Genomic DNA, 17,528 nt, shown 5'->3' with positions numbered 1-17,528 from the left:
TGCGATCGCGATTGATTGATAAATGTGCCACCTCTAATCTACACCGCAATGTCTTTCCCCCAGGATCCTCGGCGCCGCCGCGGCGGCGCCGGGACAGGCTTCAGCTCAACAGGCGGACGAACGGCCATGGGATATTGGTTACCCTTGGCCTTGACCGCTGGAATTGCAACTATCAGCATCGCCGCTTGGATCTGGAGCGAACGAAATGATGACGACGACGAAGACGATCACCCCCACGATGGCGATGGCCCTTATCCGCCTCCTTCTGTTCCTGGCAATGACTTCGCCCCACCTGCATATGGCGCTGGAGATCATGCACGAGGCACAATGGCAGAAGTGCTGCCTGGTGATGCTTCGTACGACCATGGGATGATGGCGCGCATGCAGGGTGCTTTGCGCCGCACGCCAAGTCCTCAGCAGATCTTCGATGGCGCCAGCAAGAGAGTTGTCGCAGGTGTTACTGCCGCAGGGGCTTTCGTCGGGGGTGCCCTCACCTCTATCCGCGAAGAAAACAAAGGCGACTTCGAGGATCACTCCAGATGGTCAGAAGAGGCTCAAAATAGAGCTCATGAGAGGAGTCAACAAGCCGCAGTCGCGCCAACTATGAGCGGCGGATTGCCTAGCCGTGGAGTTGTTGCCGGCCAGCCCTTCGAGAAGAAGAAGAAAGCTGTTGCGATTGTTGTATCCTCGCTTTCACTGGCTGACTCCGACGACTATGCTTCTGAGCATGCGGTAAGCATACCCACCCGTGACATTTACCCCAAGCCTTTCTGACAGACACAGTCTATTTTATCTCATCTCCCTGAACACATTGACTTGGGAACCTCCAAAGTATTCGTGCTGATCTACGCCCCGGACTTGAAACACGCTATCAAGCAAGGAGGCTCGTCCCGGCCTACGCTCTCTATTGCCTCGTCATATTCGAACATTGCCACGGAAGAAGCAGCTTCTTCCGGGGAACTGGCCTCTGGGGATCTGGCTGCCGTCGAACCCCGCCAGGAGGATGACATGGAGGGTACAAGCCACTTCTTTAAAACACTCTACACACAGGCCCAAGCGCTGGTTGAGAAGGAGACCATGATCATGCCCTTCAGCACAGCTAGTGGATACGTCCACCTCGTCCGCCACCTGTCTCCCGATCTTGTCTATGTCCAGGAGTCTCTGACCGGCAATGAAGGCGACGCAGTCCAACACATCTCTGGATGGGTTCGCCAGGTCATTGTTGTGGTCGGAGATGAGGGTGGCCGAGGTGGGCTCATCGACAGCGATGACGAGTCTGCTCTTGGCGAGAAGGGAGAGAAGTGGTGGCAGAAAGAAGGAACCACAGGCATCGGTAAACGTATTGACGTGGTCGATGTCCTCCGAGTAGGAGATGACTGGCGACGACGTGTGCGTGATCTAGACTAGATCCCCGAATCGTTGCCCCATGACTTTGATGTTGATATTTGATTTCTTGCATGTGTATACCTGTTTCTCTACTGCCCTGATGATTGATTGACCCTATTCCCCTGTTTGACTGTTCTACTTGGATTTGATATGTTTGTTTTCGAGAGTATAGAGCTCTATTGTCACGTGTGACAATAAGATAACTCTCAGAATTAATTCATTCTTCCTTGGCTTCAATAGATCATTAATAAAAATTCATCTGATGATCAGCTGTATCCTAACGGCAACGAATGCTCGTCAATGCTGTGAAGCTATTGATTCCATACGCTCACAATATTGATCCTATGTAGGGCAGAGCTGCTAGTCCTATTGCGGGATCAATCACGTGACCCCATTGTCACCGCGGCTTGGCATCATTCACCTCCCTCTCTAAGACCTCGCCCAGCGTCTTCTCCGAACCCACCCCTTCCCAGCAGCATTATCGGGGCGCTTTCATTCTTTCATTCTTTTTAAACATCTGGCTTGTCTCAGCCATCCTTTTCGCATTGATTCCAGCTGTGCTGGTGACCGGTGCTACCCTATCTATCCCCACATGTCTCGCGCATCGACCCTAGTCATTACCCGGTTTCCATTCAACATCATCAGATCGGCATCCCGATAAGTCGCATTCCTAACTCACTGGTCACACCGACTTTGCGCAACCGGCGCAGACGACATGGCGACCGCAATTTCCAAACCGACCTCTCATACCCCGAAGATGAAGCGGCCGCCCCCGCCTTTCGGCCAGGCCGCGGTCAACGGGGTCAAAGGCCAACAACTTTCATCGTCACCCACCTCCGCCTCCAAACGCCCTCCAACAAGCGCCTCTGTTCACGCGAATTCTAACTTCACAAATGGCGCCGCCAATGTGGTGAATCCGCTCAAGGGCCCCCTTAACCGGACCCGGAATCAGTCGCAAAGGCCCGTTGATCAGCTCTCGCGATCTGGCCGGCCAGTCACGAGAACAGCTGTGATGGACCAGGCACACAGGGTTGGGAAAAAGGCACCAGAACCATATGGTAAGAAATCCCGCGAAGCCTGCAATGGCAATGGCAACGCGCGAGTACTGACCAGGCTGTCACAGTGAAAACTACATCATACATCCTCAAGAAATATTCAAAGTCCCCTCCATCTCTTATTGTCCATTTGCATCCCACGCATTTTCGATTTGAGCAGCAAGATGGTAGCTTCCCCTACAACTCCGAGATGAAAGTCATCATTGAACACATTCGCGCCGGAACTGTTCCACATGATCTGATCGAAGAGCTCCTACGAGGCGGTGTACAGTTCTACGAAGGTAGCTTTCGGCAGTGACAGATTGCCAGATAGTTTCTTGCTAATATTTCTTAGGTTGCCTCATCGTCCGCGTCATCGATCACAAGTCCGTCTCCGCGCAAGCAAGGAAGACCTCAGCGTCGTCAACCACCGAAAACAATACCCCTTTCTCTCTACACAACTACAACGAGCATGTTACGCCATCGGCATATGTTCCATACCCAAAACAGAATCAGCTTACGTCTGACGCACAAGGCGCGAAGACCGACGGAACGCCAGTTCCAAACCAACAAGATGGCCAGGATGCGAGCGAGCAGGAAGGCCAGAACGGCAACCTACCGCAGAAGAGTGCACCATCTAAGCCTCGAGTGTTTACCACCGTTCTCCACCCAACTGCACGAACCTTGCAAGCTGAATTGACGCTGCTTGTCACGACTCCTGACCCAAGAGCCAACAAGATAAATCAACAGACCTCTTACGCAACAACCCCAGGAGGCACTCAGCCGGATCGTGGAAACATTGCGAAGAGACAGAAGACCATTGTTGCACCAGAAGATCTCCTGGAGTGCGAAGCCAAAATGATCCAGGCGATGGCTCCCCCTCTATTCCTGGAGCCTGTGCGTAGCTTCGACGCTGCCCAGGGGCTACTGAAATTCCTGGAAAGTCCATTGCATTGCGACCCGCCACCTTCGCCCAAGCGCCGCAAGAGAACCATTGCCGAACTCGCTGCAGACGAGGCATTGGCAGCCGAAGAGGAGAGGTTCATGCTCATTATGGACGAGCGTCTGGAACCTACAGCTTCTGGTACTGGTGCGTCAAAGGCCGCCGTTGTCGACGACACCGGTGGCGTCGCACCGTTTGAGCCCCGATTCTCTCGATTCAAGACAATTGAGACGATTCGCATGCAGCATGAGGAGAAGGCTAAACGCGAACACGAAATCAAGTTGAAGCAAGAGCTGGCCAAGAGACAGCAGCAAGAACAAGAGCGAGATCGACGACGCGTGGTCGAGCAGCGACAAGCTGATGAGCACGCCAAGGAGGAAGCTCGCAGACAGCAATTGGCTGCCCAACAGGCACAAGCTCAACTTGCTGCACAACAAGCAAACCGTCACGTCATGGCTCAACCCAATGGTATGAACCAAGGACAACAGTCTTCGCCTATTGTACGCAATCAAACTCCGCACGTCACTTCCTCGCCCCTCGTTGGCAATACTATGCCGGCGCAGGCCGTCCAGATGGCCATGTCTCAGTCTGGGTCTGGCAGTCCGCCACGGCCACCATCTGCTCTGCAACATGCGCACGCCATGAGCCATCCGATGGCTCCTTCGAGAAGTCAGCAAGGTCCAAGTCGACACGGCACTCCCCAGATGACCCAGGGTACACCGGCCATGTCACATGCTACTCCGATTATGCGCAACGTGACACCGACCCAGCGGATGAATCATGGCAGTCCCAACCACCCAAACATGGCTCAGACTCCCATGATGAACCAGGGCATGGGCGTTAATCCACAGATGAACGGCGCAAATATGCAGCACCTTAATCCACACCAGCAGCAGATTATCATGCAACAGCGACAGCAACAGTTGCTCGCACAGGGACATCTCGGTCACAATCAAATCACACCTCAGCAATTCGCCCAAATGCAAGCCAATGCTCAGGCCAATGCACATGCCCAGCAAAACATTCAATCCCATCAACAGCAAATGCTACAGGCTCAGCAGCAGCATCAGCAGCAACAACAACAACAAAACAATCAAAATGTTCAGAAAGTGCCCCAGCAGAATCAACAAGCATACCAAGCTGAACTCATGCGCGCTCAATATGCGCAGATGCAAATGGTTAAGCAAGGCCAGCACCCACAAATGCAAGGCCAGCAAAATCAGCCACAACAGGGTAGACCACAAATGACACCCCAGCAACAGCAAATGTTGATGGCGGCCGCTCAGGCAAACGGTGGCCAAGCTCCTCAAACCCAGCAGAGCATGCAACAACGATATGCCACCCTCTTCCAACAGCGACTGCTTCGCCTCCGACAAGACATGTCGCAACGGCTTTTGCCTCAGTTTGGCCCACCGAGCCAATATCCACCCAACATTGCTCAACAATACAGCGCCGGACTGGAGAAGACTGCCAAAGCATGGATTCAAGAGCTGATACGAAGAGAGCGCGAAGGTTTACCGACTGGCCAACCAGGCCAGCCAGGCCAGCCACGGATGAACCCGAACCAGGCTGCTATGATGCAAGCTCAGCAGGCCCAGGCCCAGGCCCAACAAATGCAACAACAAAATTCGATGCACGGCATGAATATGAACAACTGATGCCAATCCGACTGCTGGCGTTAATCGCACAACTAACATACAACATTGATGATACCCCGGTATGGCAGAGACAGATTTGCAATTTACTCAATGGACAATATGGCGCAAGATTGATTTATGCTAAACATTTACGCGGCCATGTAACTGGCTGGTAACAGCTTAATTCGCAAGTGGTCGCGGTTTAATATTGCCTGCTTGAATTCCTTTCCTGCTTTATATTTATTTTCGTTCTTTTCATATGGTTCTTAGGGATTTGTACAGGAGCCTGACATCGTGGAGATGAGTGGACGGCGTCATGAAATTTTTTTGCCATGGCTTCATTTTTGTGATTTGTACTATCTGGGCACGGTTTCGGCGGGAAAACTGGGATTTATCAGACTCGATACCATTCTGTACAGGAGTTTTTCTTTTCTTTTCTATGAGTCTGAAGGTTTGGGCAAAAACTTTGGATTTGAGGAAATATTTCAATGCAATGACAAAATGCAAGAACTGAATTCAAATTACCACTTCGAGTTGCGCAGATATTCACATGCGTAGCTATTGAATATAGGCTATGAGTATGCTTTTGTTCGAAATTGTTTGTAAGAGGACGCGCTGATCCGAGACCACGGAAATGGAGAGATATGAGAGAAAATTGCATTGTAATATTCTAAACTATGCCATAGACATATCTCTGGTATTCCTTTACTCAGACTGTTGAGCTTGATATTTTTGAACACTCATGGAGAAGTTCATGTCAATTTAGAAAAGGAGATCATCACGGTAAAGGAAGACTAGAGTTTGTCCTAAGAGATGGCAGAGAATCCGGACAGCAAAAGCAAACAGTCAGAAGACATTAATCCGATGAGCAAATGCTTTCAAATAGCCCTACTGCGGAGTGTAGGGGCGCATAGTAGACAAATATGCCTGAGATTATGGGATTCTCGCTGGGGAACTTCGAAAAATTGACGTGCTGAAGTTTTTATATCGTGTGATTACATAAGGAATAAGTCAGCGCGGAGAGAGGCCGGCCCGGACTGGCTCCGTGGAGCGTTGCCTATTTGGGACATTTATCAACAGCGGAGTATAGACCGAGGTTGGGGGATAGGGCAGGGATTAGATTTGAGGAGGAACTGTTCGGGTGCTATATACAGTAGATCACTGACAGCAAGCAATCAATAAACCATAGCCAAGACCCCATGAGACCATCGCAAACTCTGTCCCACTCGCGATTCGAACGCAAATATGCGCTCAAGGTAGAAACATCCCAAATCTGAATAGACATCCGAAAAAGCCATCGGGCCGTAAGGCAGTTGCATATAATTTCACACTGTTATATTGTTGCCGAAGTCATGACATTAATCCACACTTACTTTTGATCTGGAGTGTTCAATGGTTTGAGCCACGGTCTCGACACTGCTGCAGCTCTAGGCAGAGAGGCTATCATATTACGCTGCTGATCTTCCTGGCTCTAGTGTCAGCTTTACGCCGATGCGACAGAGATTGGAGGTGAACACCCGTGCCCTACACCGTCTACCTTGACCTTCGAACTCAAGAACATGCCAAGATTGCATCCCAACAAAATCAAGGTACCATATCATCGTACTTACAGCCATATGCAAGTCGAATGTGACACTGCGTGGAAAAGTCTGCGTCGAACAAGTACTTTCAAAATCCAGGTTCAAAGACAGGAACAGGGATACTGATCGCCGTACATCACCGATAAAGTTAGCAGGGAACACCAAAACTCAGTTCCGACATGACAGCAAAGCACAGAATCAAAGATCTGTGATAAATAAACATATGCATTGCATCGCATGCTAATGAATAAATAAATGGCTCATACTAATCCTCCAGGTCCTAAGTCTAAAACAGAATTGATAAACAGAGCACTTATGCAAAACTTGGATATCACATTCCAATGCATGTAGCCTCCAGTACAGAAGTACTGTATTCGGGGTCTACTTGTTTCAAGTCAGTCTGATATACGTACATACAATGTCTGAAAGTCAAAGAGACACATTGACTCAGACGCTCAGATGACTGAAAGTTCATGCAGTTATGCAGTCTCAAACTTTGAATAATGTCTCATTTGTACAGTGTGTCAATTGGGGATTGGCGAGCCGTGATGTGGCTAGCTGTACAATGTACTTTAGGATTAAGTTAATTTCCACGCACACAGACATGCCGATGTAATGAGCTATAGTGATCTTCCTATTGGCAGGATACTTTCTCCCAGGAATGTTGAGATGTTGAGGGTACATACATACTGTGTCACTGTTGTTATTCTGGACGCTACTGTAGCGTAGCTACATTTACCGAGGAGGAAACAAGAAAAGTAAATAAAATACAAAAAGGAAAAAGGAAAATGCAAAATGCAAAATGCAAGATAGAAGAAAATAAGGAGCTATTAGCCATGCTGAATGCATGCCGCTTAACCGCAACGTACAGTATCTTCCCCAGGAACATCCCACCCATTCTACATTATGCACGCAGCGCAACTTCTCGGCCGATCAGCGATGATGCCATGACGCATTGTAGACATAGCGCAGAGCCCTACAATCCTGGATCCCAACACGAGAGAAGGGAAAAAAGAAAACAGAATTGCACATCAATAGTGCATGATTGGATGCATTCTAGAACGTTAACTCGTATCTCATAATTCATGTACTGTGATTGGAGAATTCGAGCCAGCAAAAGAATTATTGGATACCACTCCATATCACCCCACAAGGGTCAAATCACTTCTCGATTCGGCCTGCGTGGCATATACATAGCATGGAGAGCGCGGTGTGACAAAATGGTCCGGCAATTGGTCAAACACCGAGTTATGTTAACGTCGCGCACATAGTACATGTACGTGAACGGGCGACTTGTGAGTAACTAGCGGTGGACCGGATGATTTGTCACTGGCATTTGAAATTGGGGAGTATTTGAAGGAAATCGAAAGCTACAGGAAATGGAATGAATATGAGATCTAGACTTGGCTACTTGAATATTAAAATTCTTCACTTTTAACAAATAGTGGAGGTGGGATTGGAACTGGATGTGGAAATGGAGTAGACAATGGCATGCCGAATCGCGGTGAAGAGGGAAATCAGCCACTACGACCGCTCCCGTACATGTAGTTATGCCTTAGGCTTGGAACTACAAAAGATGCAGGCTTAGACTTCAAGAACTGGTGATATCCAACGCACGAAGCTCACTCGGGAAAGCTAGAAGGTGCTGCCTGGAAGGCCGATCCAGCCGGGAAGGCGGGATAGCGCTGCATAGCGCTGATAGGCGTTCGTTAGATGATCTCACATACAGCAGAAAGAGAAAAAAGCAATGGAAAAAGCAAAACGATGGACCACTGAACGCTTCAAGCCCCAATCTCCAAGTCTCCAAGTTTCCAAGTTCCAAGGCCCTGGAAATGGGGAATGGGGAATACGGAATGGAGAAGGAGACGCATTAGACCCGATCTCGACATTGTGGCGAGAGTCCAGGCACAAGTATGCGGCTCTTGGCGGATGCATAGCGTGTGATCTTTGCTTTTTGGATTTTTATTTCCTTTTTTTTTTTGGGTCTATAGATAGCAGGTAACATTGTCTTTCCGGCCATGTTGTAAACTCCACATGCTTCATAGCCCGTGTTGCGCTGTCGAAAGTGGCGCGGCGGGTTTTCCTCATTAGGCTGCATGGTTCACGGGGTTGTAATGCAGGACATGGACGTATGTGCTCGGGAGTTCGTCCAATTCACGAATAAATGCCGGGGTACAGATTTCGATACGGATAGAGATTATCTGGGCTCTACTTAGGAGTAGATCATGACTGACGTTTCAGAAATAGGGGGATTGCGAATAGGGAGACAGTTTGTTAGTGGAATGTGGAGCGTAAAGTGTAGAGATGAATAAACAACAGTTAAATGGCGCGCGTCTGGGCTTTCTGATTTGGCAAAAGTTTGTTCCCCGGTCCACTGCGCTCCACTGAAGAAGATAGATCTGTTCGAGAGATCCAACGAGACGCGAGGTGATGTGTAACATTCGAGTCTCCACGGGGCGCCCGAAAGCTACAAACCAGGGAAAAGGCGAAGTTAAGTGTGACAAGGATTTGATTAATTATATTATAAAGGGTATAGAGACTGCGTAGATGCAACATAACATGTAGATCTTTTTGTATATTATGCCACAGAGTGCTAGTGGGTGGTGGTACAAGCGAAAAAGAAAATAACATCACGTTGTAGCGGATTGTACACGATCGCCCACCCCTAAGGGCATGAATTATGAGCGATCCCAACCTGTAAAAATCATATGCAACGCCAGATAAACACCGACGTTCAAAGTATACCTCCCCAACCTTTGACACCGGACAAATTATGCAAGAGAAAAGGAAAGAAAGGGAAAAGCCAAAGTCTCCAATCGAGGAGACATGTACAACGCCGTGGTCAGAGGTTAATCTGGCCTGTAATGCCACTGCCCTGTGGGCAGCCGATCCAGAGACGGGGTATCAAATATCCTGGGCCAATGATGGCGCGTTTCTGTTTCTAAGAATCCATATTTTCTTTTGGAGTCGCGTAGAAGAATGGTTTTTTTGTCGTTTTCGTCAATTTTTTTTTGCTTGGGTTTTTTGCTTTTTTCCGCTTTGCAACTAGTCGTCCCAGCCATCGACGCTGAGCTCACCGCAATCGGGAATAGCATCTTCAAGCTTGCTTCCGTAGATTGGGCGACCGTCGGGAGTCAGCTGGCCACGGAAATCAGGATCATAATCTTGACTGGTCTCATCGAGGGTCGCGACGTAGCGGTTGCGACCACCCCGCTTGCTGTGGGTCTTGGTGTAGTGTGCGTTAAGATTGTCGCTGCGGGAGAAAGCGCGGTGGCAGCCAGGGACCCAGCAGACATGAGGCTTCTCTTTGGAGTGGCTCTTCATATGACGCTTGAGGTGCTCCTGGCGCTTGAAACGACCCTTGCAGCCAGGCTCCTTGCACTTGAACTGCACCTGCTTGATGATTGAAGGCAGGTTCTCCAGGCTGAGGTTAGATCGAAGCAGCTGCTTCTTGGAGGACTTGCGAGAAGGTTGACGGTGGCGCTGAATCATGCCATCGCGATACACAGGAGAAAGTTGGAATTCTTCCTGGTAGTCATGTCCGGACACCCGGCTGACTGGGGTATCAGTACCCGAGGGCGTGCCCAGTGAAACGGACCGGACAGGAGTCGAGGGAGTGTGGGTTTTGAAAGTGGGGATGTTGGTAGGGAATTCAGAGTAAGTGGAAGCAGGAGGAGTAGCAGGAGGATGAGGGAAGGCTTGAGCTGGAGTGATGGTCTGTGGTACCAATGACTCGTGAGATGGCATCCACGGCATCATATTCGACATGGAAGCAGAGTTGGGCATCCGCTCAGCGGGCTGGTTGAAGATTGGGCGAGAAAGACAAGGGTTGGACGCCGACTCGGGCAGATATCCAGCCTGCTGGGGACGGTGGTAGTAGTTGCGAGCCATCTGGTTGTACTGAGGCATCGGTGCCTGGTAAGGGAACGATTGTTCATGGTAAGTCTTGGGCACGTCCTGGGGAATCCAGAACTGCTCGACATTTTCATCGTAACCAGGCAGGTACTCGGAGATGGGCATCTGTTCCTGGCGGTCCATGTTGCCGCAGGCCATACCCATGCCTTCACCTGACGTGAGATCGGCCATTCTGAATGCGCTACGCAGTGGCGTAGCTGAAGTCCGTCTTTCCATGGGCATAGTGTGATAATGCTGGGCCTCGTGCCATCCGGGAGAAGCCATTGAGCCTTGGCTGTAAAGACTGGTGGGAGTTGGAGTTGGAGAGTCCAAAGGAGAAAAGCTCGAAGTCATCGATGGGCATTCACTAGGGCCCAGAGAACGGCAGTCAACCTCGACAGTCAATTGATCGGAGATTTGCTGTCCGTGAGGTCTCATGTCGTCGATATCTTCGGTTTTGAAAGATCGAGGTGCAACAGGGTCAATAGTATCACCTGTCCAGAGCACTTAGTGTTTGAAAGAGATTGAACGATAGATCAAGGTCAAAGTAGTAGTCGAGTAGAACGAGGGAAGAATGAAGCCGAAAGAAGGAAGAGACTTAAAGGAAGGAGGGAAGGAACAAGAAAGAACAAGACAAGGAAGGTACAAGACAAGACAAGAGAATGTAGTAGGAGTATAGGAAAGGAAAGAATGTCTGAAGGATGGGAATGGAGGACAAACGGGCAGAAATAAACAAATTGGTCGAGCATAGAATCCCGAGGGGTTGAGGATCGAACTTACAGCTATACGCCATGGTCAATGCTCAGATCCGATCCTAAGGTCTGGTTACAGGCGCGACGCGTGCCTAAGCAAGGCCAGGAATGCAGACTATGAGATCCTATGTTACCGCGGCAAAGGTCTGTGGCTGGATCTGGGCTGGGATCGACCGTTAATGGAGGTCGTCTCGCGGAGTGGTGGTGTTTCGCGTCAGGATGGAGACCCGAATTGCCGAAATAGGACCCAAGGACCGTGGCTGGAATAGAACACGGTCGAGATAGGCGTTATTGGTGTCAGATGGCCCTTAGACGCGCTACCTTGTTACTGGGAAACGAGGTGCTGGGGTAGTAGAAGGGGAGGCTGGTCTCAGATTGATTGAGTGGACCGCAGGGGGAGGAGAGATTATAAGAACAGGGCTCAGTAAGGAGGAGAGGTCAAGAGAAAATCGAGGGACAGTGTCTTACAAGATATAGGGAAGTGGAAGCTTGTTCCTGGTACCTTTTTGGGGGGAAAAGAACTTGATCGACACGATTGATTGCCTCATCCCTCACTTTTTCTTTTTTCGGATTTTGCTTATTTTCCATTCGTCTCAGCGACTTTTCTTTTTTTGACTTTATTTCTCAATATTCTCTTCTTCATGCATCTCTCCCGAATCATCCACTGTCTCCACCACAGCCAATCTGATCTCGCAGGTTGAAGCATGCTCCAGCATACATTGGAATGTATAGGCGGCTGTATCACTTGGTTTCCGCACAATGTGAGCGAAGTCTATTTGCCATTTGACATGCAGCGCGGATCCTGGCTGATTCCCCGGACTTTCTGGGTTTTGTCGATCACACTAACCACCTGAGACCCGGATCGCCCTCTCCACTTGGGGTCTCAGGTCAACTTAGACATTGAGAGATTTATTGATCTATGATCACGAGTGTACATAATGATAAAGAGCTGAAAGACTATAGAAACCATAAATCGGCGAAATATGAGCTCGCTCGGACGGTGGAGGCTTGGATCGATCGCATCTGTACTTTTGCGATAGGTCAGACGTTAACCTCAACTGGTCTGTGCGAGCGATCTTCGGATCCCCAAGCATCCCGGATTCCAATTGCACATTCTCCCATTGCTCCGCTCGTTTAAGGCTATGAATATTGTACTCTGTCGAGTGATTACCGAGTGCTAGTTGATCTACGGTGTTCGAGTGTACGTCCAAGGTTCCCCGTGCCAAGATTAGCCCTAAATCACCAAGTTACAAACACGTCACCAAGAATGTGAACACGCACTTCGCTCCTATACCTCTGGGACCCAACGGTTCGGTCGTAACTACACCTGCGTCTGATCCATCACGCGTCAGTCGAAACTTCACTGTTTCGTACTCGGTTTCGCATTCTTCCTCTGTGCCCGCCCAGATAGCGACCGGCCGGGATGTCAGTCCAGCCGATTACAAATGCGATCTCCAATTTAGATCACTTTCTTCCGAATTGTCGTACCCTACATGCAGAACTTAGCCTCGAACAAACTGCGAGTTTGTCATACCGGATCAGTTACTAGATAGACGAGCGCTTGGACCGAACCCTATGCGGCTGATTTCTGACAGCTCTCACTCTCAAACAGCTCAGTTTAGAAGGAGAATGGAACTCTGTTCTCTAGCGATTAAGTTTACGAGGCAATGGTTGGAAATCGGGGTATCGGCTACCCTTGTCGATCCTGTCCACGGTCAGATCTGATTTCATTCTCTCATCCTGAATCTCATGCGTCTTACTATTGAATATCTCCCACGTGAAACATTCACCATCGCGCCTATTGATTTTGATGCATGTCTTTTCTCCCATGGGCTTGAAAACCGGTTTTGATGTGCTTCTTCAGATGCATTGTTCTCAATAGTGTTGTTCTCGAACCCCTGGGGACTTTCCCCAGGATCTATGGCTGTTTGTCGTGATTCCCGTGTATAGTTCAATTTTCAGTTTGGGCTCAACCCCAGACTAATCTACTCGATCCATTCTGCTATCATATCTCAAGTGTGGGAAATTACCTTAATCTCTTTTCTGCGCTTCTCGCTGGCCAATTTCATGAAGCACGGACGGGCCCAGCAAGGGCCATCAACAAATCCCCACTCCAAGAAAAGACCCCAGATCTCGGCAAGCCCCTGCGTTTGAAGGGATGGCATCCACCTACGTATATGGCTGATTATTCCCACGAACTTGCCGAGCTGAGCCTATATCTATTCCCGGCACTAAGGTTCACTATCACTAATATCCTTTCGTAGTTGACGATCCGTGAGATCAACCCGTGAGCTCATACCTCAATGGCTCAGACTCTACGACATATCGATCCAAATGCCATGATAGTCGACGCTAGAAGATTTGATAGTGGATTTTGGTTCCAGGCTTTCGTTACACCGAGTCATGCCACAGATTGGGCCTCCGTAGCTCATGACTTTGTTTCCGCCACTTTGAATTTGATCCGGTGGCGCGAACTGTGGCTGACCTAGAGTGATCGTCGAGACATTCATGATTTACATGCCGCCCCTGTCTGTGCTCAATGGCTTGTCCTCGGGGATCTTCAACCTGGTCAGCTCGCCACTCAACGACTTCCCGGGTATTTCGCCTCCAATCCTGTAGTTATGGTTGTCCTCGCGTGATAGGCAAACCTGAGACTACTGTAACTCCTGAGGCTCTCTATCTACCCATGATCGTCACATAGCTTTGTTTCAGCAAAAGCCGGTGGCGACTGAAACGCTTAATCCTGGATAGTCGATCATGCAGCGGGGACCACAGAGAGAAATACCCAAACAGAAGACCACCTTAGTCCCCGGGTATTCAATCTACTATCCTCAACAAAAGTAGATAGCTCAGTCATTTTCAATTAAGCTTTATCTAACCTCAATGGTATGGCTGTATTAGAACGACCGCCTTTGATCAGGAACCAGGTACTCGGGGCAAAAAACGATGTTTGTGGCATTCCACCAATTTCGGGATTTGACGTCCGAGAGTCCCGCCTACAGCTCCAAGATCTGAACTATTCATGTAACTCTGCCCAGCCCACATGATCAGCAAGATATGCAAGCCACGGCAAATCCGCCAGTTCTTCTGTTTTGCGGGGCACTTCTAGAGTGGTCCGTTCATGCAAGCCACTAGCCCTCAGCCCAGCATACCTGCCCGTACTATTGTGTTAAGTCCACTAATCCTCACCAATAGGCACTGACATTCTTCGGGACGCACTGCTCTGGGGATCCGGGCTCCGGTCTAGTCGCCGCTGCAGTGTTGCAATGATGTAGTGATTCAGGGCTGCAGGTCCGTTGAGCTGTGCTCCGTGCCACTGACGCAACTCCGAATGCCATTCTTTGTGCTAGCCGTAGGCAGTTCGTACCAACCGCTACTACTCTCCCATTACTACTACCATCACTACTATGAAGCTACCCAATTCCAAAATAACACGTCATAGCGTCGGCTGTTATGCTCCTGGTCTGTACTAGAGATGGGTCGTCTCACATATCCACAGATCGAAATGTGAATATCTTATAGCGAACCCTACATGAACCTGGAAATCGTTTCCAACCAACTGCTGGTCGAGGGACTCAGCGACGATCGACACTTTCTCTCTTTAGTAGAGGATAAGAATCGATTTGGACACCCGCAGACAATGATTTGTCTCAAAGCTTCGTATCTTGGCAATGTACCTGCAGGGACGAACTGAGCTGCCAATAAGAAGGGCTCACCTGAGCAAATCATCGAAGCTGCAACACGCGGATCAATAATAGCGAAGCTGCACAAAACCGAAAAGGTCCGGCCTTGGTCCCTGGTACCTGAGCACTCCCCACCCCCTTGCAGATTGCAAATCTTCGTCCTTTTTAGGCCTTTTGGCAACGGTTCTGGCTTTGGCGTGGCTTTGTTTTTCCTTTTTCTTGTTTAGCATCCTGATAAGGTACTTGGGAACAAAGCCTTTCGTTGCTTTTTTAGATCCCCGCTCATTGGGTGTTCGCATTCTCCTAGACTCGCATTGCAGCGCGTCACATTGCCTTGCATTGATTAATCCCGGTTTTCAGTTTCAAACTCTTGTGGCGAAAGTTTATGTTTCGCCTTACCATAACAGGGGGGTTCGTTTGATCTGCGTCGTTACTGCGATCGGTGGGTCGTGGATACTGTGTTCCCATATTTAGCGTGTATACCTTCAGGGGCTCCCCAGGGTTCGCCCTTTTGCCCTCGTGTCCTTGTAAGTGTACCTGTAAATTTGTTCACAGGAGCGCGATTAGTCGCGAATAAGGAGAATAGTTACATGTACGTAGTAGAGCTCTCCTAATTCTTAGACCCAGTCGCGCCTGAGACAAAAAAAATTTGACTTACGTGTTTAATTTCTATTACGATCAGACCGAATAAGCTCGAAGAGAAAAGGAAAAGAAAATTAAATCAAAAAATTAAAGAATTAATCTTACAGCGTCGCACAATCGTAGCGTTGCAATCAAACCGCCGTCTCACATACCAGCGCACGCAAAACGACAACTACGTACTCGCCTCTTGGCTCCGGACCATCTAGACTATTCCAAATGGGCCAAAATCTTAAGCTGCCCATCTCACTGGATCAGCCATACATGAGCATAGCATACTAGCAAAGATTAACAGCATTAGCCCAAGATCGGCCCTGCACATCGGACCATCCGAGGAATGTCAGACACGGGTGATTTGCAGGATCCGGAGCCCCATGGACAATATGAACCATGTCTAGCCTGTGAGGCGGTCGGTTGCTAGGTGCCGTTTGAGTTGATGGGAATCCGAGTGATATCATATTATCCGACCCTTGCGCCTGGGGTAATGGCTAGTTTGCCGGGTGATAGGCGTTCATGTACTTTGGCCCTCTTGCTTGCATTTAGGTAATTGCGTTGGTTTCAATCTTATGCTGTTTCTGCGCGAGCTACAGGGTATTGATTCTGGGGATGTACGGGTCATGATCCAATATTGGTATACATTGGTATAGTTTTGCTGTATGTTGCAGAGCATTGATGGTGTCGGGTAAGGTTATGCTTTGAAGGGTTGTGATGTGCATATACTTGAGAGACAGCTGTCTTCCTGTGACGCGGATCATGGTACTTGCGAGAGACATTTACTGTCTACTGCGACGCGGATCATTGATACATACTTGGTCGTGTGCCATTCGCGCGGGTCCTATGATCCGCGGCTTGGGCGGCGGTCATATACGTGCCCCGTGCAGGATCAAATGAGGGGCACAGGCTTCCCGGGAAAGGGATTGTTGGGGCAAACTCATTGTGTAGGTTTCTAGGCAGGATGAGATTTGATTTTGGGGGCGATAGTGCGGAACTCTACTAGGTGGCGAGGAACTATTCGGCTATCTTCACCTTGAGCAATGAGCCAGTGCTGTTTTTGAGCTGGTAGATTGAAGCAAAAATATTCTATGAGGGATTTGGGGACATGGAGTGAATTGTGATGTGACCTGGAAATGTAGGTAGTGGGTTACTGTGGTGTATACGGCGTATTCCGTACATAGTAGTGAAACGGTTGCTAGACAGCATAACCTGCTAGACTATGGATTTGATCAATGTGAATCTAAATGACTGTTATGTATGATGTTCATGTAGTTAACAAAAGGTATGTTGTGTTTTTCGCTAGTGTGCGCCGTATATTTGCTTTTCCTGTTGTTCTTCTGTCGATATATATTCTGTGCGATAGTATCAAGTCACACCATGAATATCTTCCCCTACCCAATATTTCACTGGAAACTGAAACTTGTTGGCATTTGAGCAATTTAATATTATTAAGTAAATAATCATTACGCAGTCTCGACAGTGGTATCTAGCGGGCATGGATACCTGTTTGACGTGCCTGTATATTCCACTACAAAGGCCACCCATTGATACGGGCTTGGATATCTTCATTCGAGATACTTAGCCGGTGTTATGATATAAACTTTGTCATCCATCGAATTAGCTACTTGTTCACCAGTTGGAATTGAGATTGCTATGTGCAACTGAAATGACCTAGACATTTCTTTGAGGGCCTACCGCAACGATATCAACCGGCTTTGCTTCGGTAAGTATAAATATCACAGGGCAGTTAGAGAATGCAGACCTGCAGTATACGTCATGAGTGGCAATACTGTGTGAGTACAAGGCCGATACTGCATCGTGGTCATGGCTTGCCGCGGTTCCCCGAAATGGATGGAAAGCGAAGACCCCTAGATATCTGTGCACTTGGCACCCATTTCCACGCTTGAATATAAGCATGTTAAGCAGTGAGCATGACACGATGTGTGCATGTATGAAGTCCAATCCTCAGCTACCACAAGACACGCG

At 48.9% G+C, this 17,528-nt stretch overlaps 3 protein-coding genes across 3 annotated transcripts; 2 read left to right on the top strand and 1 right to left on the bottom strand.

Annotated features, from left to right (window-relative positions):
- Positions 1-48: 48 nt before the first annotated feature.
- Positions 49-1,407, top strand: PENARI_c010G11054 (uncharacterized protein; the record flags this gene model as incomplete). The annotated part of the gene is made up of 2 exons (XM_022632417.1): positions 49-732; positions 784-1,407. 2 exons carry the CDS (start codon positions 49-51, stop codon positions 1,405-1,407), a joined length of 1,308 nt encoding a protein of 435 aa, XP_022487989.1.
- Positions 1,408-2,101: 694 nt separating this feature from the next.
- PENARI_c010G03879 (uncharacterized protein) lies at positions 2,102-5,021 on the top strand (the record flags this gene model as incomplete). The annotated part of the gene is made up of 3 exons (XM_022632204.1): positions 2,102-2,444; positions 2,510-2,722; positions 2,776-5,021. The coding sequence occupies 3 exons, from the start codon at positions 2,102-2,104 to the stop codon at positions 5,019-5,021; spliced, it is 2,802 nt and encodes a 933-aa protein (XP_022487689.1).
- Positions 5,022-9,625: 4,604 nt separating this feature from the next.
- Positions 9,626-11,267, bottom strand: brlA (C2H2 type transcription factor BrlA; the record flags this gene model as incomplete). Its single annotated transcript, XM_022632098.1, has 2 exons — positions 9,626-10,968; positions 11,255-11,267. 2 exons carry the CDS (start codon positions 11,265-11,267, stop codon positions 9,626-9,628), a joined length of 1,356 nt encoding a protein of 451 aa, XP_022487858.1.
- Between the last annotated feature and the right edge of the window lie 6,261 nt (positions 11,268-17,528).

The sequence above is a fragment of the Penicillium arizonense genome (assembly GCF_001773325.1).
Source record: "Penicillium arizonense strain CBS 141311 chromosome Unknown PENARI_contig010, whole genome shotgun sequence".
In the NCBI taxonomy this organism is placed as follows: Eukaryota; Fungi; Ascomycota; class Eurotiomycetes; order Eurotiales; family Aspergillaceae; genus Penicillium; species Penicillium arizonense.
The sequence above is the reverse complement of the archived record's forward strand: the minus strand, read 5'-3'. Positions and strand labels throughout refer to the sequence as shown.